The sequence below is a fragment of the Gymnodraco acuticeps genome, unplaced genomic scaffold, assembly GCF_902827175.1.
Source record: "Gymnodraco acuticeps unplaced genomic scaffold, fGymAcu1.1, whole genome shotgun sequence".
NCBI classification, from domain to species: domain Eukaryota; kingdom Metazoa; phylum Chordata; class Actinopteri; order Perciformes; family Bathydraconidae; genus Gymnodraco; species Gymnodraco acuticeps.
The window spans coordinates 1,673,623-1,698,596 of NW_022990772.1; the positions used below are offsets into that span (position 1 = coordinate 1,673,623).

At 42.4% G+C, this 24,974-nt stretch overlaps 2 protein-coding genes and 1 long non-coding RNA gene across 9 annotated transcripts in view; 1 reads left to right on the forward strand and 2 right to left on the reverse strand.

Annotated features, from left to right (window-relative positions):
* The window catches only part of unc5a (unc-5 netrin receptor A), a 144,554-nt gene extending 125,046 nt beyond the window's left edge, over window positions 1-19,508 (forward strand). For 3 of the 6 annotated variants that reach the window (XM_034232580.1, XM_034232582.1, XM_034232583.1), the window contains 4 exons: window positions 12,806-12,955; window positions 14,634-14,798; window positions 14,936-15,117; window positions 17,159-19,508. In XM_034232580.1, coding sequence (XP_034088471.1) covers window positions 12,806-12,955; window positions 14,634-14,798; window positions 14,936-15,117; window positions 17,159-17,324 — 663 coding nt within the window. In that variant the 3' untranslated portion in view covers window positions 17,325-19,508. The remainder of the gene's footprint in view (window positions 1-12,805; window positions 12,956-14,633; window positions 14,799-14,935; window positions 15,118-17,158) is intronic. The other 3 variants (XM_034232581.1, XM_034232584.1, XM_034232585.1) reach the window with 1 other exon arrangement.
* On the reverse strand, window positions 594-4,827 carry LOC117556956. The gene is made up of 5 exons (XR_004570643.1): window positions 4,544-4,827; window positions 3,792-3,873; window positions 2,401-2,547; window positions 1,592-1,678; window positions 594-1,167 (listed from the first exon to the last, which is right to left on the reverse strand). It is a non-coding gene; the product is annotated as an uncharacterized LOC117556956 (long non-coding RNA).
* Window positions 19,509-21,144: 1,636 nt separating the features above from the next.
* Window positions 21,145-24,974, reverse strand: part of pdlim7 (PDZ and LIM domain 7) — a 31,546-nt gene continuing 27,716 nt past the window's right edge. For both annotated transcript variants that reach the window (XM_034232586.1, XM_034232587.1), the window contains exons 9-11: window positions 24,803-24,923; window positions 22,542-22,657; window positions 21,145-22,241 (exon numbers count right to left, since the gene is read on the reverse strand). In XM_034232586.1, the coding sequence (XP_034088477.1) occupies window positions 22,155-22,241; window positions 22,542-22,657; window positions 24,803-24,923 (324 nt within the window). In that variant the 3' untranslated portion in view covers window positions 21,145-22,154. The remainder of the gene's footprint in view (window positions 22,242-22,541; window positions 22,658-24,802; window positions 24,924-24,974) is intronic.

Below are 24,974 nucleotides of genomic sequence, written 5' to 3' on the forward strand. Positions count from 1 at the left end.
TAATATATGTTTAAAGGCAACGCCTTTCTTTGAAACATCTATCCAACTGCAAACAAGCCAAACTTAAAAACATGCTACAGTTCAGCAAACAGATATTGTATTGGTTCATATTTACGTGGATAAACAATGAAAAGTTGTGCCTTTAACCGAATCTGTATAAACATGTATAGAGTGCCACAGTGACGCATCCTAAAACTCGGATGTAAACTCCTTCCGGTTCCTTCGACAAAAAGCAATGCAATTTCTCCATAGGATTTTGGAAACTAGCTCGAAATAAGGTCTGTGGTTGAGACACATTTAAGAGACGGATCAAATTTTGTTCATCCGGATAATATCATGTTTACCCTACTTTCATGATTTTCTAATCATAAATCTATCAATCATAAATCTATCGATTATATTTATGATTAGAAAATTATATAAATAGGGTAGACATGTGGAGATTATCCGGCTGAACAAAACGTGATCTGTCTCTTAAACGTGTTTCAACCACAGACCTTATTTCGAGCTATTTTCCAAAATCCTATGGAGAAATTGCTTTTTGTCGAAGGAACCCATGTGCAGCTTACTTCCGGGTTTTAGGATGCGTCACTGTGGCACTCTATACTTGACAGATATATTATCATTTCATAAAATAACAAGCTAACATATAATTCCAAAATTAACAACAGAGGGAAAATCCAGCACCCTGTTTAAATGGAAATTGTTAAACATTTGTAATGCAGTTTAGCTGGAACAGAACAAGTCTTGCTGGCTGCCTTGGAGTTGTGCAGCACATCAAATAACCACATTAAATAACCTTAAGGTGGAACCCAGACAGGGAAGGGAACCACATCTCTATATTGTGCCCTGAAGCAATTTGTTTCGCAGTCCATGAGCCCGAGCAGAGCAGGGGCCTCCCCCAATGTCCATGATTACCTTCTGAATGACCTCAAAGGTATTTTTCAGTCCCTTAGGATAATCAATGTTGAGGCTGTAAAGTATGCCCATCAGCACAGCAAAGCCGGTTGGTACATCTCGCAGCTTGCGCAAAACAATGCGCCCCTCCAGGATCACAGCAACATCCGCAATATTCCTTGGTAGGGCTGCCGGCTCCCGTTCTTCTGTGACGATCAGTACGCCAACATCCACTCCGTTTACAGCTGCCGCCTCCTCTGAGTCAGTGGCCTGAATTATATCAGAAAACATTGAATAACTAATCAATCAATCAACAACTTTATTAATCCCGCAAGGGGCAATTGGTTGTGAGCAGTTTATGTCATGTACAGGGAGGAACATACAGGAAGAAAAACACACAGATAGATACACCCGGGGGCAGAGATGTGGATCATTCCAATTTACACGATAAGTAGTTTCATAGCATCACAATAAATAAATAAATAAATAGTCAAGTTAAAAAACCTACCAAGAATGTATAAGTTTGAGTGCAGAGGGGATGAATGATTTTGAAAAGCGATTAGTCTTAAGAGCAGGTAGAGCATATCTACGCCCTGATGGCAACAGATGAAATTCATCTGCAAGAACATGGCCTGTCAAGGTGGGTGCTACATTAACACTAAGGAACTCATCTCTTATTAAGTTTGAAACGTACCTCGCAGAACTTGATGAAGTTGGAGGGATCCTTCATGAAATATGGCAGTCCAAGAAGTGCTGCAGACCTTCTGTTCTGGTTGGAGTTCTGCAAAAACATCAAAACAGGCATCAAGAAAATAAACTAGACAGACCAGGGGCCTGTACTACGAAGCAAGATTTGAGGTTAGCGAGGTCACTTCAGGTTTAACCCAGGGTTTTCTGTACTACGAAGGTGGTTCACTTCTTACTGGGATAGATCAACGCGGTAACTTATGCTGAATGCCTAACCTGCTCCGGAGCAGGTTATGTTCGTGATATCAGATCAACTCGTACAAAAGCGCCGCCTACTGACCAATCACAGCATGGTGCTCGCGGATCGTAAGAACCAAGAAGTTAAAATCATAAACCAGCTAAAAGCAACAGTTTAAACGGACAAATGCAGAAAGGACAGCTGGCAAAATATCACCGACTGTGTGAATGCTAAATGAATAGGCTTATATATCACTGCCCACCTAGAGCACGATAGATCTGACTATATTACATGTGATCTGTTACATTAATGTGTTGCTTGGATGTGTTTTTATGGCATTGTAAAGTCCAAAAGTCAACATTTATTGTAAAAAAGATAGATGTATTAATTTTCATCATAGACAACATGTTTTTATCAAACAAAATATTCTGCTTCAATCCATATTTATTAGCTAGTCTTTCAAAAACTAAAATGTTCACCGAGATAAAAAATAAAAGAGTTTGGTCTCCGGCATGTAAAGACATCACTGTATTAACGGGGCGGTCTAGCAGCAATCTAACAGCAACTTCTTGACTTACTTCAGACTCCAGCAGACGGTGAATCTTTGTGTCGCGTCTCTCTCGTGCTTTGTACAACTCGAGCAGTCTTGGCAAATGCCGGTCGAGTCCAGAAAGAAAGGACTTGGGGAGGTCAGCAGCCACAAGACGCGTGAACTCAGCAGCAATCTGTAAGGACCAAAACAGAACCCCAATATTAAAACATTCAGAAGAATAGATTGCTCTCCTGTTCGTCCCTGACCCAAGATTGGACAGGGAGCGGCCCCTGCAGACACCCACTGCTCCTGGCTGCCCTTGGACGAAGGGCAGCACAGATGGGTGAAAAGCAGAGCACATTTCATTGTACATGTGTTTTTGTGTTGATGTGTCGCCTCCCACTGCACGCATGTGTTGATGTGTCAAAGCTGTATGACAAATAGGGCTGCAACAAACGACTAATTTGATAATCGATTAATCTATCGATTAATGAAACGATTAAACGATTAATCGGCTCGTTAAGGTTTTAACTGTACTACTACTTATATCGATACTGCTTATCGATCCGGTCCTTTTAACGATAGTAGGCTATTAACGGTTCTTTTGACAAGAAATAAGGTAAACTAACTAAACAAATTGTGAACAAAACTAACATTGCTTTTTATTTAAATTAAATAAATAATATTTCACATCAAAAGAAACAACAATGTTTTAACAAATCATATTAAATAATGTGATGACAGAACTGTAAACAGAATAGCTGAAACTTTAACAAAATAAATAACTCCGTTTCCTCTAATCATTAACCCATGTTTTTATAACTGAGTTAACTCTGTGTGATGCTGCTAGCATACATAACACCTGACGTGGAAACGTTACCCTTACATGATAAACTGTTATTGCACTTTTGGTAACGAGCATTGTTCACATCGAGACGGCTAAAGTTTAACCACACTTCGGAGCGCGTTCTCTCCGCCATCTCCTCCGTGTGTGTGTTGCATGCATGTAGCAGCTGCGTGTGTGTAAACTGCCCCGCCCCCTCGCAAGCAGGCGGGGGAGAGATCTCTCGTCTGAATTGGGAAGATCGAAAATACATTATAGACGCATTTTGTAGTCATATTGCATATTAGAAACGGAGTTGGCGACACTAAGACTGCGATATAATGTTTATGTAGCAATAATACATATGACATATGTTTTAAATGTCTCCTGTATCGATAAAAAAGAGCGATAACGTTGGAGTTTAACGGGGTGTAGAACACATGTGATGACGTCACCAACGAATCGACGACTGAATTAGTTGCCAACTAATTTGGTAATCGATTTTAATCGATTAAGTCGATTAGTTGTTGCACCCCTAATGACAAATAAACAATTCTTTAAAATTATTCTTCAATTATAAAGAGGGGGTGTACATGTGAAAGCTTTATACTCACTTGTCTTTCTGAAAACAATGCTGGCCATCTGCTTTCAACCTCCGCCACACGCAGCTCTACATGATCACCGCCGCAGCTCCTCCTGTTGTGAGGGACCGTTGAGCGGAACACACACACACACACAAGTTAGACCTAACACACTTAACTATTTTTATCTACCTCTGGAACAAGCTAAACTAGTTATAAATATGTTTATTCGTCACTCATTACCGGATTAGCGAGCTGCATGAGTCTGAAACTGACTGGCTGTCGGAAGAGAGAGGAAAATAGAGCCTCCGTTTCTCCCGTGTTATTATCCAAAGTGAATCTAAACTTTTGAATGATGTACTTCATCTATAAGTAGTTAGTTTGAATGTAATAATGTGTTGTTTTGTTTGATCGGAGCATCCCTAGTAAACGCCATAGCAACCCCACCCAGTTAACCGTTGGTCATTTTGAAAGTAGCTGGCCAGGTGAAAAAGTTTGAGAACCACTGCCCTATACAAATTCCTAGTATGTGTGAAGCATGTACATGGCCAATACAGATGTTGAATCTTGAATATATCCCAGGAAACTAAACCATTCTGAAACCCCCATGCACATTTTGGCTCTTGCAACGACTGAATTCACTTGCTAGCTAACGTTAGCTAGCTACACTAACTAAGAGGGGAAACACGGCCACCGTGGCTAGTTAGGTTTAGCCTCTAATAAACGTTATACATATATAGGTACATTTGAACATTAAACTCGGAAAAAAGCAATTATTAACTCACCTTTTGTAATTCTTCTTCTAATTCTTCACAATTTCAACCGCACCGCGCAGGCTTAGTTTTCAATTTGTTCCATGAGGTGAGGGAGGATGCTGGATGCACGGGTTGACACACACAATTTTGCAGGGGCAGTGTTCTGCGCATGTGCAAAAGCTGAGCAAACTCATCATTCTGAATTGAGTGTACTATTTTAATTTCACAGACAAGTTGAATGGATTCAAACTTGACGTTTCTAGTTGTCTCAACTTTTTGGCCAAATGTAGGTGACCTGACTCACATAAATGAGTTAAAGGAACTAAAATCCAAAATATTTTTTTACAGTGTAGATATCAGCCAAGGCATGTAGGAGTTAGGCGTCGCCATGGTAAATTGAACAATGTTGCAAGCCTGATTACACCATGTGCAGAACAAAGGTGTGTGATTTGTGGCGCACATGTTTCCCCTCTTGAAACAATGCATATTTCCTGATTATTGATAGTATACATCTCGATAGTGCATTTTTGTGTGAATGCCGACAGAGATGTTTAATCCTCTCCTGCTGTCAGTGGTTCCGCTTGGCTGCCGAGGGCCAAGAAGTTTCCCATCACTTTGTTCAACAGCATATTTCGCTTCTCTTTTTCTGCTCTCCACATGGACAGAGTATAATCAAGCACTAATGCCTTCCTCCCTCCCCCGAGGACTGCCTCTAAGTAGCCTGTTAAGATTTGCATTTGCATGGTTAATTAGTAAATTAAAAGGAGAGCCTGCCCCAATCTTTTCCCAGCAACCCTGGGCTCTCGCTATTTCTCCCGGCACCCCTCTCCAAGCTTTTCCTCTTCATCTGACACTCACAAAATGAGCCACTTCCTCATCAAGTCCACTTTTGCCAGCTGTAATGGCTGACCTCCGTGTGCAGAGGTTTGCCACTGACACAATCTATGTATGACTGTGGGACATAAACAATGGCAGACAGTGGGGGCTCAAACTGAAATTAGCACTCTCATATTCAAGACGCTGCAGATGAGATGAAAACTGTGCACAGCCTCTAGCTGTGGGGCGAGAATTACCAAAATCTCTCTTCGCTTACATCTGTCTCTTTGTGGCTCAATTCTGCCCCTGCTGATATTTCTCTGTGTTTCTCACAGATATTGCATGTTAGCAGGCATGCTGAGGGAAATTGTAGGCTGACATTCAACTGGGTGTTGAAATAAATGTAAAATGTATCGTACAGGAAGTAAAACCTTAACAGCTATCTCAGCTCTGCAGAGAAAGCACTTTATGCAGATATCAACCTCTTTCTGTTTACTTGCTATCAAAGCAGTTGTAATGAAGGGGTTGTCTCTATATATTCAGATCATCGGGTGACCCAGTGGTGTTTTGCTGCAGTGTGACTGTTAAAATGACCTTGCGCGTCCTGTGCTGGATGCAGGAAGGCTGCTGGTGCACAAAAACTCTGTGTGTGTGTGTGTGTGTGTGTGTGTGTGTGTGTGTGTGTGTGTGTGTGTGTGTGTGTGTGTGTGTGTGTGTGTGTGTGTGTGTGTGTGTGTGTGTGTGTGTGTGTGTGTGTGTGTGTGTGTGTGTGTGTGTGTGTGTGTGTGTGTGTGTGTGTGTGTGTGTGTGTGTGTGTGTGTGTGTGTGTGTGTGTGTGTGTGTGTGTGTGTGTGTGTGTGTGTGTGTGTGTGTGTGTCCGTCCCCATCTCTTAGCCAGGAAAAGGACATCTGAGCTTGTTGACTCCAGCACTTGTGCTGCCGTACTCTGCGGCTCCCCCGGTGCCCTTGAGTGCATTAGCTCCTCGTTTCTCACACAACCTGGTCCTGTGGTAAGCCACGGCGTCTCCAGGGTTTTGTAGTTTTTAGTGAGTGATTTAGAAAGCGGCCCACACTGTTTAGTAATCTCGACTTCACACTGCTCTTGGTGCTATTATGGAGGGAGCAGTTCATTTGGCAAGTACATTAACCACTTTGAGTGGGGATTAAACTTCCCCAGAGAGTTTCAGCCTAATTACTAATCACTATCTTTAAAATGCACCATTTATGATTAGACTTTCACTATGGCTACCATTAGAGTTAATTGTAGTGTGCAACATTGGAGGAGTAGCAGTGTGTGGTGCTGTGCAGCGCCACAGCAGCCTGTTTTATGTTTCTGCTGATGTACAAGTACACCTTCAGCACATGTGAATTTTATGACAGTCTGCAAATGCACTTTGCCTGGTTTTTCAGACAAGAAGTTGACATTCCATGCATTAAAGCGGCTGTACTTTTGATGGGAGATGAAAAAACCGAGCAGAAAGACATTTCTCTGCTTTTTCTGCTGGCTGCTCAGATGCAGAAGGATCTGTGGAAATCCTACTGAGGTTTTCTCTCCAGTCCCCCGCTGGGCTGTCAGTCTTCTTTGACAATCCTCCATCAGCGAAAATAACATGTACACACGCCCACTAACAGATACACAAATGCTACACTCTACACTAATGCACAATCTCTTATCTCCAAATTACAGCAGATTAGAACCAATGTTATTGTCTTTGATCCTAAGTGTGTGGGGGCTCTTGGGAAACAGTGACATTTCCGTCTGATGCTTGCCGTATGTTGGCAGGACTCTGCTGGGACCAATTAAGTTAATATTTAATGTGTGTCCCACTCTTGATGGGCTCAGCCAAGGCTGGCGCAGCAGCAGAGGAGACATGATCTGCGTTTGGTAGCGCCCTCACTGTGCACTCGTTTGTTCCCAGCAAGACCTGTGGGAAGGCTTCACTGATGTTGTGCCATCCCACCACTGATTGAAACACCTGCAGTGAAGCAAGGCTCTGATTCAATACAGAGACATACCTAACAGCATCATCTAATTAAACTGGATGGGGGCCAGAAAGGTGTCGTTATAGGATCGAAATATGGTGCGGCTGTTTTTTTATTTTTAGCTGCGGAATTCACAATCTGTCAGCTTTTGGTTTGATGAATAAAATGCTCAGTATGTTTACCGCTGAGCATAATCCATGTTGAATAGTGGAACATAAAAACATTGATAATCAAATGTTCTTCCTTTACACCCACACGTCTGTGTTTGTAAGGCCAGTGTTGTTGTAGACCTACAGTTATCATGAATTATAAACCAGTCAGATTTACTCTTCTCATGGAGGTTGAAATATAAGTCAGTTTTTATGTATCGAGTGCTAGAATTTATGAGAGGCCACCATAAATACTAATCCAGTACATTTTGCAATTTTTTTTGTGCCATGTTAGAAGCAAAGCTCTATTGATGGATGGTCATCCATTACTTTGGTCCACATAGAAAAATCTCTATTTAACAAACTAGGCCTATTGGATATATTGCCGTATTTATTTTTAAATAAACCGTCATGTCCCTAGAAATTCATCCTGACTTGTGTGATATCCTGACTTCCCCCATTAGCAATAGCTTTACTTTGTGTTAACATAAGCATTTTTCATGTAAATGATGAGCATGCTGATGTTAGCATTGGGCTCAAGGCCCTGCTGTGCCTAAATGTAATCACAGAGCCCCTATCATGCTTTGTGGTCTCTTGAATCATAATTGTAGTGAGTTTGTGACATTTAACAGCCATACATTTTCCCAAATGGTGAGGAAATGAGTTTCTTTGTACTCCCAGTATTGTATTTCAGACTACAGAATTTACGCTTTCATCAATATTCATGTCACAAGGCCAATACATTTAGCTTTTAGTCTCTCGATTGTAAAAATGTATGTTCTAGTGTTAAATGGGTGTTTAATTGATGTCCAACTGGTTAGACTGTGGCTCCTGGAGTCTTTTATACAGTGTTTGACCTCAAGCTATTATTCTTATTTGTGTTTAAAAAGGCCCATAAACTCTTTATGTGCTCCCTCCACTGTGACGTTTTCTTCCTGAGCTCCTGAGCAGCAGGCTACATCTGAACAGAAGCGTTTGGCTTTGATGTCTCGGAGGAGAGAAAACCAGGCTTTACAGTGTGTAATGCAAACTGTTTTTCTGATCACTCCATCAACATAGTTACCGACAGGAATATAAATACAGAAGAGCATAGCCCAGTAATTGCTGGAATTAAGTTAAACTAGGCAGTCAGCTTTATCACTGCACCCAGCAGAGAAATTGTTTCCATATTATATTTCTGTGTTCCTGTGTGCTGTTTTCTGCCGTCCCGCTCTGTGATTTATCAGGCAGAATGTGCATCTTTTCCGAAGCAAACACAGTCCCCATTTATAACTGAGCAGACAAGTCCCTTCTATTTGTAGTTATTAATCAGAGTTGACTGTAGCGGGCACGGCCACTGGAGCTCAGACTGATAGACTCTCAGTCAGAGAGGAAAAGCCTGTCACATCCTGCTGACAAATACACAGATTTATGGAGCCCACATAGCCAGGCTACTCTCTATAAACAAATGCATTTGCCTGAAAAGAGCCAAATGGATCGTCACTATGAATGCACATTTTTTAAACACGTGGGGGGGGACAACATTGCTAAGAGACGCGGGTTGAGGATAAGTTTATGAGGATATTAAAGCCTGTGAATCTCCCTATGTTTCATGACATGTAGCTTGACTAATTAACTGATCAAACGTTAGCTTTAATCCCCATCAGGGCTAGTTAAGTTAATCGGTTTATTACACACCAATCCACAACAATAGGAGACCACATGTAGTAGCTTGACCTTGCTGTGAGGGAAGCAGCATCTTTTAATCCACAGCTTTGAACCAGTCCAGTTCTTTTTTTATATATTTATATACAGTTTATATATAGGCCTCTGCAAATACTTTGATTTCCTGCATCCAATGGCTGGCTGTTTTCATTGCAAGAGAGAGTTTGGTGCAGCCACTAACCTCTTTCTGTCAGCACCAGCCCGAAGAGATTAGCTGTAGGAGTGTCTCTTGTTTCCCAGTGGAGCCCAGCCCCAGTCCATCACAGTCCCAGCTCCGGTCCAAGCCGGGAGGATGAGGGGACGGGTGAGGAGCGGGGCTGGGAGATGAGTGAGTAAGGGTGGGAAGGGGGTTGAAGTCATAGAAAAACTGTGGCCATGATTGCAGTAATCCTGTTATCTGTCCTGCTAAAGCTGGCCACTCTAGTGACCTGGAGACACAAATGTTAAGCCGCCTCTGTCTCTCTCTTCTTTCGCTCCTACTCTTTTCATTCCTCCCTGCTCTATCTCACTCTCTTTAGCCAGCCTCATTGAATGTCAGGGGGTGGTCTTGGCTCGGCCTGGCTCTAAATTCACAGTCTGCACACACACCACAGGCTATCTCAAATTCCGTCAGAACAAAAGGGGTTTTTCTCCCGCAGTACTTGAACTTCTCGCCCATCTCATGCATCTTAATGTGTCCACAGTTGTACAAGGGGTCAGGGTGAAGAAACTTATCTTTACCGACGGCAAACGCAATTTAGCACCAACTCGATGATTAATATGTGATTTGATAAACTAATTCAAAGGCCCTGCATTGTTTTTCCACAGAAAGAGTAAATGATACGGTTAAATTTAGCTTCTCATCTATTAGCTCGCTCACACTGTCATTTGTTAACAGGATAATGGGGCGTAAAGAGGGCCATTATTCTCTCAGTCCAGAACATATGCTAAGACCCTGCAAAAAAATCCACTCTGATACACACTCACAGGCACTCAGGAACACATAAACAATATACAAGCGAGACAGTGTCATTTGAAAGCGAGGACATGCGTGTCCGTGCTTTAAAGCAGGAAGTGTTTCATCCTGTGTTTTGTATTTCAGTAGGCTCAGTGTCCCTGTCAGGCAGTGCCATGCCCTAGACCCTGTTTGGTAGTAATCCTGCCGTGTCAGCCTTGAACCTGACAAACTGCTAGACAGGCAACTTAGAATTCACTCTAGTAGCTATATGTTGATAATCAGATAATTGGCATTCTGAATGCTCTGTCTTGCTAGCAAGCCTAAAGATCTGCTGCTATAGGTCAAAGACCTGATCAAAGCCCACCAGCCCTAATTTGCAATGCTAATCGCCCCCCAACAAATAATTGTCCTTAACAACTGCGTTAAATGAACCTCTTTGGTGCCCTCATAATGTGCCTTTTGTCTGTGTAAGAGACATAATAGCAGAGGGCTTTTAATTCTGTGGAGAATGCACTGCCCCCTGTTATTAACTCGTTAGACCTCAACGCTTTGATTCCGAGCCATTGTCTGACCTTCCCACTCTCAGTAAGTGGTCTGGGTAACATCACAGTGAGAAGAGTATTCCAGCTGACTACAGTACATACAGTCAGATTGTTCTACATCTTTAATGTGCTGCTGCGGCATTCGGGCGAAAGGAATAAACCAATGTAAATGTAGGAGTGGAGATGCATAATTTTCGTGTTAACAAGAAGATAAGCATTAAGCAAACATGGAAATTAGCACTGCGCAAACATGGAAATGCAATTCTCGGGGCCGAAAGCGAAAAAAGTGCGAGCACATCAAATAACAAAAGCTGGTAGAGATTCCAAATGGATAATTAACAGCTTCCTTTCCATTATAATTGGAATCAGGCTAGCCCGTTCCTGGGAAAGAGGGCAGAAAATTGAATCTGTGTTGTGCAGATAGAAATTACTGCCATTCTCCACCTTAATGAGATGTCTTTGCTGAAATCATACCGTGGGCCGCCATGCAGCGCTCAACATATGGCCACTATCTATACCCACATCTCCCTCTTGGAGCTTCTGTCTTTGAGATATGTCTCCGAGACTCTGAGGCACATTCTGGCTATCTGTTTGCACATTGCTGCCATCTTGTTTCCCTCCTCAGACAGATTAAAAGAACATATCTTGTTTCTGAGGTCTGTTTCTCTTTGTTGTAATATGCTCTCTTGATCGGAGGTAGTACATGTGAACGCCGTCCAAAGTATTGGATTCTTAAAGACTGGTCCAGCACAAAGCACCCGGCTCAAAATGAATTGATAGATCAGATGAAAATGGGGCGGATATTATCATCCCATTCCAGATGGTCATTTGGATGTCGACAAATGGTCCGCTGAGCAAGTCCCACAGAGATTAAAATATTAAGCATGCATTTACAAATCTCTCCTGGCACAAAAACAAAAATGAAATTAAGGGGATTTGCCATGCGAGAACAATGAGCAGTTGACTAATGGCTCGTTCACTTCCTTCATCACAGCCCAGGTAGCTGGTAGGCCGGGGAGGCTGCAGTATTCGCATGTTAATGCAGCGGCTGGGACTGGGCACACACACACACACACACACACACACACACAGCGGATCAACCTTGTGGTGACATTAAAGCTCTGCGGCCGCATGCAAGGAGACTACCTCTCTGTCCTAAGATGTACTCCAGCCCTGCCTCATGCTGCGTTTGTGTTTCTGCGTGTGTATTTTGGACAGAAATCTAAACTTCAAACACCACATTGAAGTTCTAACAAAGAAATTGAAATTCACTCTTGGCTTCCTTTACAGACTTAAACGTTGTTTTTCAACTTCTTCCCGTAAAAGGTTGGTCTCTGGCTTATTCCTGTCCCAGCTGGACAACGGTGATACAATCTTTAGATTTGCCTGTCCCACTGTTTTGGCCAAACTTGACCCACTCTACCATGCTGCGCTGCGATATATATCAAGTGCACCCTATAGGACTCATCATTGCAAACTGTATAGCCTAACTGGATGGTCCTCACTTAGTATGCAGCTTTGGTTTTTATTATTGTATAAAGCCATTTTAGGTAAGCTTCCACTCTACATATGTGCCAGATTTGCTCCAGTTTGTGACTCTCACAACCTCAGATCCAGTGCCTGGATACGGTTCCAGGTACCTACTGGGAAAAGGAGTCCTTTTTATTATGGTCCTTGGTCTTGGAATGACCTTCAATCACGCCTCAAACTGATGGCACTTGTCCCAATAGCGTGTTTAAATTGAAGTTGTCTGAAGTCCTTACCACTAGCTGCTCTTGCAGTAATAAGTAGTGCACCTTGCTTACTGTCCTAATGTGCACAATGTAGTGACTGCTTTTTCGTCTTTTGTTTTCTTAATTATGTTCTCTGTATTTTATTTGTCTGTGTTATGTGTAACCTGTAACGTTGCTGCCTTCTTGGCCAGGTCAGCATTGCAAATGAGATTTTGTCTCAATGTTTTCATCTGGTTAAATAAAGGTTAAATAATATTAAAATAAAATGTCCCACCGCTATGTAGAGATTTGTGTGATTGATGCACCGAACAGGAAATCTCCACATTTATGAATTGTTTTGCACATTTTCACTTACCTCTGTGACTGTGATGGTTAATGTGTTTCCTCTGAGCCCTGACGCCTCTCCTCTCTCCCCCGTCTTTCATCAGGAGGTGATGCAGATGGAGCGGCAGCTCGGGGGTCGGCTGATTGACGAGCCTCACATCCTGCTTTTCAAAGACAGCTACCACAACCTGCGCCTGTCCATCCACGACATGCCCCAGGCTCACTGGAGGAGCAAGCTGCTCGCCGGGTACCAGGTGTGTTGGGCTGCAGGCCACAGGAAGTCACTTAAGATCAGAGTGGGAGCACGGAGCTGTAATACAAGTGCCTGGCTGAATCTGTCAAATATGTGGAGCAGCAGTTACAGGGCTTTCGAATGTGTCTGTTTGTATACTCAATTCAATACTCGTCTCGAGTTATTTTAAATTAGCTTTCCAGATAAATTAAAGAAGAATGGAGTACGTGTCTGCAAAAGCAATGTCAGTGAGTAATCACAAGTCCTTCAGAAACAACTTTTTATTGTTAATGAGGGTCTCTCTTGAAAGTTGTTTTAATCCGAGTTGGCTCAGAGTTTTAATTAAGTGTGTTTTGGTTTGGCTTCAGTTGATCACTTTAAAGACAGTGTTTTTCAGTCCGCTGCTGCACGACTCCTCTGTCCAAATAACCTTTCCATTCTTGGCACAACTTGAAGTGATGTGTTGGGAGTCAAAGCAACATTTTCAGTGTGGGCTCCTCCATGTATGTGTTTGTCCTCTTGTGGCTCTCTCCAAGGTGTAAATGTGTGCTATAATGGAGCTGGGCTGTGTGCACTAACCCAGAGCTGCAAGCTGATTAATTATCTGAGATGTCGCTCTCTCAAAGGGAGCACAGATGAAATATTAGAGCAGAGCACTATGTAAATATCTAAAACTACCCTGCACTCGCCGCACCTGCGCGTCCCCCTGCTCTGCAGCCCGGCCTCCACACGAGCCATGATGGCTGTTCAAAGCAGTAGAAAATGTTCTGGCTGCATCTCTGTGAGCACTGAGCACCAGGTCCCCACAGAGAACACACAGGCGCTGCCAAGCAAGCAGCGGCAGCAACAATGCACCCAGGAAGGGGCTTATTTCTCCGGACTGTGTCTGTTCATTCGGAAGTGTTATTCCCCTCTCAACAGTGCGGTCAAAAAAGGCCTTTAGTCTCCCTGGGGCACCTCGTGGAGACTTTTGTGCGTTTCACCCCCTCTGAAGTCCGTCTCCCTGGGTAACAGTGCCCCCACTTGGTGAGCAGCCTGATCTGCAGTCCCACTCCCCTCCAAGGCTCAGCTCCTGTCAGCTGTTGATCCCAGGGTGAAGTCAGGAGTCAGTGTGCCCTGTTTTATTTTTCCTCTCTAAGGGGTTACTGCTTTGCGCCTCTTGGGATATGAATATGGAGCAAAGGAGAGAAAGATGTAGAAATTGTCAGCCCTGAATACATTCTAGCAAACACTCCCTGGTAGACAGGAGCTGGTGCTGTTCAGTGTTACTACTCAAAGCTTTTACACGCAACCCCGTCACATGATGCGTTTTAGATTCAAAGCAGTGATGACTTGGACACCATCAGCATCATTTGTATCGCAGCCCAGAAATGCACACACAGTGCATACAAAGAGAGGAAAAGTCCCTCATGCCAGAGATATATATATAGTGTTATCTCCTGAAATACACTTACTTGTTAGTTTGCTCCCTCTCTCAGTAATAGCCCATTATCTCCCTTTACCCTAGACTACTAGTGTCAGTCGGCTGCCTGCGGTATATTTAGCCATGTTCACCTGACACTGACAGCTTCTGTCAGTGTAATTAATGATGATCTCAGCGTATTGTAGGTAGGCGGTCCTGTTATGCTGCGTGTTAGACATGCGGTTCTAACTGAGCCCCTGTTTTACCGTTTGTGTGTGCCGCGTGTCTCTTTCTGCAGGAGATCCCCTTCTACCACATCTGGAACGGCTCCCAGCGGTACCTGCACTGCACGTTCACTCTGGAGCGGCTCAGCCTCAGCACCTGCGAGCTCACCTGCCAGCTGTGCGTCTGGCAGGTGGAGGGGGAGGGACAGAGCTTCAGCCTCGACTTCAACATTGCCAAGGTAACGTTATGCATTACAACTGTCTTAGAGCTAGCGACTCATTATGCAACCGCCGTTATTCAGCATTTTCTTCAGTAATAAAGGAATGATACAGTGCTGGTTTTCTGAAGGCTGTGCTCAATGGCTGTTATTCCCAGCAGGACACCCGAGCTGTGGACGCAGAGTTCCTGCTAATGGACATTAGCGCCACAGCTCTAGCGGGGCCCAGCGCCTTTCAGATCCCGTACCTCATCAGGCAGAAGATCTGCAGCAGCCTGGACGCCCCCTGTCCCAACGGAGCCGACTGGAGAATGCTAGCACAAAGGCTTAAACTTGAGAGGTAAATACAAACTGTGCAGCACCATAATGCCTCATCTGATCAATGATCTGTGCAGCAGCCGGAACAGGCAGCTACCACAAAGGTAGTGAAGAAACGCAGCAGAGCCTCATTTATCCCCTGGAGAATACATGCTGCACAGCAGTATGTATACAACACTAGACACACAGCTTGTTAAAAATAATGAACGTTTAATCAAACTGATTGTAAAGGGTCATGCTAACGTAGAGGTTAACATGTTGCAATGTAGCCAGCTATTGCACACAAAGCAGTGCACAGTGCATCACAGCAGTCGCATGTTATTCCTTCACTTTAGGTAAACAAAGTTCTGCTTGAGCAAGCTAATCCTCATCACACAGCTAACCTTATAGGATTAATGTGGACTTGGTGGATACTGCTATCATTTCTCAGAGAAAACACAAACCCCTTATTCCTTTTTTTTCTCCTCAGAACAGGTAAGCAGCTTAAAGTCTGAGTCTAAACTTGTATCTGCTACATTCTGCTTAACAGTTGTAATTGGTAAGGTAGCACGGTAGCTGCCCATCAGCGGCAACAAAAAAAACAGAACATGTTTGGATCTGTGCCGACTGCAATTCATCCTCGCACTAACTGTATCCCCGGAGCACCTGAAACAGGGCGCATTGATCCCTTATCCTAATTTCTAGCCCATAATGAGATCAAATGGGTACACTTAATTTGTCCACTCAACTTTATTTATCCCAATTAATCACAAATTGAATTGATGCACTACAGGTTTAATTAGCAGTGTTTTGCTCAACATAATCAATTCTCATTTAGGCCTCAGGAAGGAACAAATGCTCTGTTGTTTGATCTGTCCTTAACAACATGTTTGTCCTGAATAGGCAGCCGCTTCTTGGCATTCTGTCATGCTGCAGTTCTGCGTTTGTTTTCCTTGTGTATAAAGCGTTCAGACCGAGCGGAACGGGACCAATCAATAAAACTTAAAATGCCGAGAACCTTTTTATTTGATCTTTCTCTCCTAAGACTGAGCGAGCGGCCGTGTCTGAGCCATACAAGATAAGCCGGTGTTTCACACAGCGAGGTGAATAAGCGGGGCTGACACATCGCACACTAAGCTCTGTCTTCTTTTTTTATCTGAATAATGACACTGAGGTTTGTTCCCAGACAATTTGTTGACCAACTTCCCTTTGTTGTGCTCTCCCGACGCAGAGGGAAGGCAGTGTGCACTATACAGGCCAATTGACTGAAAGCAGCAGAGTGTGTGTACTGCCAAAGCAGCCACATGTTTATAACCATCACATAACGCTTCACTTGGCAAACAGGAGATACGGGGAGGTAACCTTTCCTCAAGGTGAAAGGGGTGTTTTAGGCTTCTTGTCTCACCCCCTCTCTCACCTGGAAAAACACTCACACAACACAATCTCTCTTTGTGCCAAGAGTTTACTCTGCTCCCTTTTTTCTGAATGCCATGTGTGCTCTACATAGCAGTTAAGGCCCCAGACATTTGGAGAACAGAAAAAGGCCATTAAATCAAACAAGCATGTTCTGGGGACCGGGGGGGATCAGGGCCCACTCAACATCAAATATAGAGCGGGCCGGGGCCACTGCTTTGTTGTCATTGATTGGGCTTGATCGTAAAGGTTCTGCTCCTAAAATGGAAAAGGTCACTTCCGACTTAACTGTGAAAAGTCGATATAGGATTTACAATATGGGATTTAGGGCAATTTCAACATCAAATAAAGAGGAATGAGGCTTAAGCTTCAGATAGAACATTGCTGGAGATTCTGTATTTGATGGCAGTTTCAGGAGCTGTTCGTATACCTTTTATCATTTTTTACTTACAGCTCCAACCACAGCATATCGAGATGTAGCAGTATAACACATAATAAAACCTGACATTGATGGAGTTACAAAAAGCAGTAGCTCTATAAAGCACCGGCAGGAAAGGCTTTCGGTTATTGTAGCGAAAATGAGATACTGTCCGTTTTGATATGTGCCCATCACTTGATTCAATAAAAGCGTCTCATTATTCCCTCCCTGTTATGTTCTCCTCTCTCTGTAGACACATGAGTTTCTTTGCATCCAAAGCGAGCCCCACCTCTCTGATCCTGGACCTGTGGGAGGCGCAGCATTTCCACAGCGGCAACATCAACCAGCTGGCCACGGTCATGGCTGACATTGGCAAACAAGAAGCCATGATATTCCTGGTCTCTGATGGCGAGTGCTAACCCAGAAAAGGGGAGAGACTGGTGCAGAGAAAAAGTACAGAACACACACCGAAAAACAAGAAATACGGCAGCAGGAATCCAAGAGCAGGGCTGTCCCCAAGTCCCTCTTCTTCACTCCAGAAGATTACTTTCTGTAGGATTCAGTCCCAACATCCCATCCAACAGAGTCAGAATCTTTAAATGAAAAACCAAATGAGAGTTTGGGTGTGTGGGGGAAATGTATTATTGAGATAAAAGAAAATACGTGTCATTTTCCATCAAAATGTTAAGTTGGTCCACTTTTACGTCAAAGAACTAATTAAATTATCTTCATGCCTTTTTATATTAACAAATAGGCCATTTATGGCTAATAAGGAGCAATATGCAAACGTAACGATGATGGCCAATATTTAAAATTCAATGAATACACATAAAAGGAAAGGGAGGTGACATAAGGAGCCAGTCATTTCAGGTTAAAGAGAACAGGGCGAAATATGCAATTGGCATGTTGGTTATATGACATAATCTCAGACATTGAACATATTTCCGTCATTAGGGTCTGTGAGCGTCCCCTCGCCAACCCCTGTGATAATATACAGGCGTGTCTTTATTGTTTCCTTAAACACAGAGAGCTTGTAGCACATCCTGGATCTGCAGGTTGAAAATAGATTGTATGTCAGAGGCCCAAAAAAACCATCTCATCGTGTTTGTGTTTTAGTCCGGCCGCTATCACTGCTGTGAATGTAACATCTTGACATCTTGATTCAGAGAGACGCTTCACAGCCTCCTGCTTCTAAATCAATATTTGTGGGTTTAGGTTCTTTGAACTTTTTTGGAGGGAGGAGTAAGTAATATCTTCACTCAAGTTATATTTCAGAAGCCATATCCTTCTGAAGCCGGTGGTTTTGATTCGTCCACTGTACTTCCCGTCTCCTATTCCCCCAATCGCTCATAGTGGCGTTTCCTTTGTTTTAAATTCCACGGCTAATGAAGGAGCCATAGGGCCGAAAGGCATTTCTAGCTGCATATATGTGAACACTGAATGTCGTAAAATGTCATTTCTGAAAATACATTTTGCCCCTGATTACGTTAATTCTGTAGCAGAGATGACGTTAATGGCCCAAAGGGATATTATCCCATAAAAATAATGCGGAACACTTTCCACATCAAATATCTGACAACGCATTTCTTCACCAGATTACAAGAGTAGTTGTTTTGTTCATAATTCATTAGGCAATGTTGGTAGAAGTTCTATCATTATTATTAGCTGTGTGGCAAACAGTATTTCCTCATCAAAGAAAGGCCTGTCTCTGTGGGAAAGTTAAGAGTGGCTTATTCATAATGTCATGCTTCTGTTCACAAAAGATGCTTTGAAAGGGTCTTTCCTTTTGTGATTTCTAGCCAGTGTGGCAAAAAAATGATCCGGCAGATTCATAAACTGCAACCACGCATTTGCTTATTATATTTTGCTACTTTGCATTAATGTTAGTTATTTTTCTTTTTTTTTGTATTAATGGATTTGTCAAGGTCTGGCAACATTAATACACAGTATCTTTAAAGTCCACTGTTTTAGTAATAAAGCTTGAAAAGGTGTGAGCAATCCCAATTAGCCATAGTCCTCTCTGCGTCTGCCTCAGGGTTGCATGTGAAGTTGTTGAAGCTATAGAGAGCCCGTTTGATTCCTTAGCTCCTGTGGCTTCAACCTTTAACACTAACTGGAGCCTCTTTATGATTGTCAGATATCTGGAATGTACATTTATGTTTCCTTGTAGTGGGGAAAAGGATGTTTTTATTTTCCTTTTTGAAATCTTTGTTTTAGTGTGTGGCATCTCAGCACCTGTTGGCCCCCGTCATCCTAACAAACACGCCTCCTATTAACCAACACGTTTTTACAAGCCCCTGTACAATTGGATGCAGAGATGCCATCAAATAACTTTTTTTATTAACTTAAAGAAAACCTTGGATCAAGCCCCTTTCTGATAAAATGGCGATATCACCTTAAATAAATCTTTTCATGTTGAAATGGATCGTCGTCACATGTAATATGTAAATACTTTTTCTATACCAGCCGTGTGCTGTCACGTTGCATACTGTATATCAGCAGAATTGGTAACCAAAGTTTTATGAGTATCATTTGAGGCCACTACATCCTCACGTCGTATCCATTGCATATCGTTTCAGCGTTGTTTTACTCTCAGAATAGAAGTCAGTTGCCGTCTCTAAAGTGCGGGCTTAAAATCCTTTCTTTATCTCATTTCCTCGCTTTTGTCTTTGAGGCAAGTAAATGCTGTTCGTTCAAGCGGTAATATGTGTCCGTTTATTTTGTCACTTTGTAAAGAAATGTAAATTATATTTTAATATGAAGCCAAAAAAAGACACTAACTGGCGCAGCATTTGTCAAGTCTAAACCGTGACGTGTTTGCCTATATACTGTTCTTTGGCGATCTAGCAGTGAAGACTTTTTGCAGTGTTAAGGGTTTAGAGACTGTTTTACAGGAAGTTTCTCTACATATTTTGTTGGTCCTTAATCTGCATATGTCTCTAACTGTAAGCATTTAAATACAAGGTGGAAATAGTCCCTAATGCTGAGTGATCACTACACTGGAACTGTGTGGAGGCTGCTTTGGGGGACATCAGTTCCAGGACACTGACAAGCCCGTGTTGACACAGCACGTTTAGATGAGCCATGGCAGTTGTACAGTCAGTGTGTGCGTGTGTGAACCTTTATCACCCCTGTCATTGTGTTGTCGAAGCACATTTCCGTATTGTAATTCACCAGCCGCCATGTTCACATCTAACTTGTCCAACATATCTAAAATGACTGAGCGTGTGATGAATACAGCTCCCGTCCTGAGGGTGGTGTAAGATGTGTAATGTGTAATGCACATTTCCGTCAAAGTTTTGGGGAAATTGTTACATCTCACAATTGTACTTTGTGTCACTCATTACTGCTAAGTGTCAAGGATGTTAGTGTGGGTGTGTGCATCCCCCCCCCATCACTCTGACTGAACAATAGACTTCTGTACTTGTGAATGGTTTTTCTATTTAGTTCCTTGATTCAATGTTCCTTGCCTTTCTGCAAGTCAAAAATGCTGTATTTATTACATGCCACAGCGCTTATGCAATTGTATAATCTTTTAGTTTTGTTCGTTATTTTTTTTACCTTTTGTGTTCCTATCGTCAATGTAAATTGTTGTCAAAACTTTTGTGGCAATGGAGGATCTTCTGCCAAAGGAGATTTTCTGTACTTTTTGGACAATGATATGGATTTGTGGGTAGAATTTTGGAAATTCGTTTCTAAGTGCTTTCAAGTATTTACTTGGCCTTATGTATATATATCTATCTATGACATTTCAGAAAGGTATGTATAGTAATTCAACCTGAAATTGTTGTAAATAAATTATATATTGTTAAATCAATGACTGGATCTCTCACTTGAAACATTGACTGTTGCACATAAAAGCAATTTAAAAAGGAAAATCTATACTATGTAAAGTGTATTTGTATTACTCTACACAATGTCTGGTTTAAAGGAATATCGGACATTTTATAATTCAATTTTGAGTTAAATAAAAAGCCCAATCAGATGGAGATAGCATAAAGCTGCAAATATTAAATGAATGGAGGAAAGAATACTAGATTGTTTTCTATATAGAGAACACTGTAGGGTTTACTACGGTCTTTTATCCAGGGTTTTTACAACAGCTGTTTTTTTTAGAGCACTTTTAGTACTCGCAACAAAAATGAAAACATAAAGTCCATTGTCCTCTTGTCGGGGAGCAGATGTTGGTGAGAGCAGAGAGAGCCAGAACATCAATCAATAGAAAATCTTACAGATGGGTTCAGTGCTTGGCATTACTGCATTATTTTTATTTGAAACTCCCAACAGCTATAAAAACAACACTTACAGGCCCATTCTGCAGCAATATAAATACATATCCAGCCATGACAGGAAAGCACTGAGGAATAATCACAATATCAGGTAACACGAGGGACAAATATCACTTGTGTTTTTGTTTTCTTACATTTAAATGTCAAAATAAATGATCATTTCAAAGGCTTTGATTCGTCTCCTAGCAGTGGAACATTTAAAACGAGTAGCACGTTCTTTATGTCGCTGTGACATTTAAAAGTGGATCAATTGAGGATTAATACAGGACGTTGTTAACTACTCCCCTCCTACCTTTAGCTGCGGCTCATCAGAGAACATTCTGCCGTCGCTGCTTCTGTGGAGAGGAGCAGGGGTCCAGCCGAGCAGAAATGGGACACCCCCTTTTCTGCTTGACTGGTCGCCATTACGTTAATAGGCTCTGCAGCAGCAGTCATGAGTGGGACGGGGTCCTGAACGAGGCCACCACTTCTCCACACAGCAGAGGAGTAGTGGCAGATCATTACTGCAATATGTGACATTATTAAAGGCTAAATGACTCCTTTCAACTGGGGAGATACTGACCTGATCGTACTTCAGACTGAACAAGGAGGACATTAGTAGAGTTGTGAAAAATCTTCACTAACGACTACAATTAAATGTAGATGAACTGCAAGGGCACTTTTCAAAGGTCTGATTCTAAATAGGACTTAAAAAGTTGGTGATGACATGAAACAATTCCTTGACTACTTCCAGTTTTACAACACAACAGCATTCGTTATTACAGGCAGTAACATGTGGACTGTTTTATTAGCAAAGGAACAGTATGTAAAGCTAACGGTAAGCCTCATATATAGAAACAAAGTCTGTAAGATAGAAAAAAGGGTGACTCGGTGTGGCTGGCGAAGAAGAGATGTAGAGTGTGCGCGGGGTGAAGAGAGCAGGGAGAGAAGCGTTCCTTCCTCTGAAGACGGCGCTCGCTCTCACACTGGAGCGAAGGCATGGCCTTTGCACAGGGGCTTATCCTTCTTTGAGTAGAACGTCTTCCCCTCCAGGTTGATTTGGCAGAGCTTTAAAGATGAAAGGAGACAGACAGACAGATTGAGAAACCGGGACATAGACCACACTTTTAACACTGCCAATGTGAATGTGAATTCACACTATTTCCTACTGGCCAGGGCAGGCGCATATTATTTACTTGACACCATTTACTTTCAGTTTTCCCTCACAGAGTGACAGAAAGAGTGATATAGAGTGCAGGTGACACAGAGGAGTTCTGAGACAGAGGCAGATTTTTCAGGTGGCATTGTGCTGGGACAGCCAGAAGAGCCGGAGCCCCGCAGGGAGCCAGATCAATCAAAGTGACTTACAGCACAGACGAAGCACGTATCGTGCCAGCTGTAGCCCAAGGCCTCCAGAAACCGATCGCCGGCATCAATCTTAAAGTCACAGCCGTGGCATTTGGTGCCAAACATCTTCTCATAGTCTGGAGAGAGAGAAAGGTGAGGGGAGGACAGGTGGTGGTGAGTGGCAGAGATATATCCATCAGAATCAAATAAAACTAATTCAAAAGAGCTTTTATCATCCTGGAGATCAGGTCAGGCTTCCTCCTGGCCTCCACAATCACCATATGTAAACACCACTTAACCTTTATGGGATGTTCTGGAGCACAGAGTATGAAATAGGTTTCCACCTTTTCATCTTTGAAAAAGAACGGGCGGCTATTCTTCTTGAAGGAGAGTAATATCGCCCCACAAACACAATCGTACACACAGACACAAACACACACACACATTGAAGGCCGCTAGAAAGATGAATGACACTCCTTTGAAGCGAAATGTTGTCTCTTCTCCTCATTTAGCATTTGATACTATGCCATTTGTGTTATTTTGTCCCCTCACTGTACATCATTGCCTTTCCAGAGTGTAAGGGGGGGCGGGGTGGTGGGAAGGGGGATTAGGATGAGGGGAAATTGCTCCAGATACTTAACTGGATTTCTCTTTCATCACAAGGACTCTTGGGAGAGTGTCAGGTTATAATGCCACTTCTCAAGAGTGAGTGGGTGAGAGCGACACAATCCCTGAAAGATGCTGAGGCAGCAGAATGTTTATCAGGGCTAGAGGCATTATTCGGAGTACGAATACTCAGGTTGTGGCTTCGCCTTCGATAAAGCAGCGATCCACGTCAGAGCCTGGGTAGTAAGCGAGAGGCACGACGCCCCGCTAAATCATTTACCGCATAATAGAAGAGCACACACCATTCATAAAATCCAATAGAGAAATGTATGAAGTAAACTGGAGATAAATAGATTATAGCAGATGAAAACATCACACTTTATGATGGACTGTGGTGCGCTCCGAGAGATTCATGATGCACACTCATGCCAAACCCAACAGCTATAATACAACAATGCAATGTTTTACAAATAGCTTGATAAATATGAAAATGATTCAAGCAAATCTGAGAAGACGCCCTGCAGTGAGCTGTTTGTTTTCCAAAAGAAACTAGTTCATCAGAAAATGCACTCTGCGGGACCCCTGAATCACCCATCTTTCTGTGATGCGGCGCTACACTGTACGTAGCTCCAGCATCCATTTAAAGTGAAAGGATGTGACATCTTCTATCAAATAAGCTCGATCACAAACCTAATGCTGCGAGGCGGGGTGTCAGCGCTGCCTCTGTTCTTCTACGTTGGGCCCAGTGCAGATTCTTGACTAATGTATAAAGCATGGTTTAGTTACAGGGGGTCTTACAGGGGTGGAGATGTTCTCAGTTGGCACCGGAACAAATCAATCTGCATACTATGGGTTTTCAGCATGCTGTATTTACTTTTTGCCAGTGTTTCATATGTTCTGCTTAAGCATTATATTTCATCTCGGTGTAGAGTTACATTTTCTTTTGAAAACTGAGGTTTCTGTGGTTGTTCCGGTTTGTTCAGCAATGGTGGTTACAACTGTGTATTTTCTTCATTCCTCCACTAGAAACCACATTAATGAAGTTGCCTCTGTGTTTCCAGAAGAGGATTTTTCACCATGGAGATTCCTGTATTGTGAAGCCTCAAGATGGAACTATATATATCATATATATATATCATATATATATATATATATATTTTTTTTTTTTCTCTTATTCAGGATTTTCCCTTAAGCGTGAGGACTTTCAAACTCAACATTAGCTATTAATTACTGTTCCGATTATCCCTGATGTTTACTTAATTATTATTACTCACATTTAATGTTTATGTTTACCAGATACATGTGATGGGAGCGATTGTGGATGTGAGGAAAAGTAACATGAATTGGGTTTATAAGAATCAGATTCATGTGTTCGACTAACATTATTAAATAAAGTCTATCAATTTAATTTAGAAGCACATCTCATCCCGTGCTTTACACCACAGATGGTGTTGCTAATCTCCTAACACGGAGCATTAAGAGCAGCAGATCAGGGTGCAGATAAAGTATGGCTGTCTGGAAATCCTTCATTTAGAACTGTGTTTAATTACGTTTCTCCAAATCAGCTACTGTCTTTTAAGATTAGTTAATAGTTTTGTAATCATTTCCAATTGTTGTGAAAGAAAGGCAAAGTAATGGTGAAGTTAGGGGGTAAGGTACTAGCTCAATTGTCTCACCTTTCTCACAGTAGGGTTCTCCCTCCTCCATGTAAAAGGCTTGGTTCCTGATGGCAGTCTTGCAGGCTGCACACTTGAAACACTCAACATGGTAGGTCATCTTCAGGGCATGCATGATTTCCTGACAATGGGAGAAACAGAATTCATTTTCAAGTGTAAAATATCTTTAATT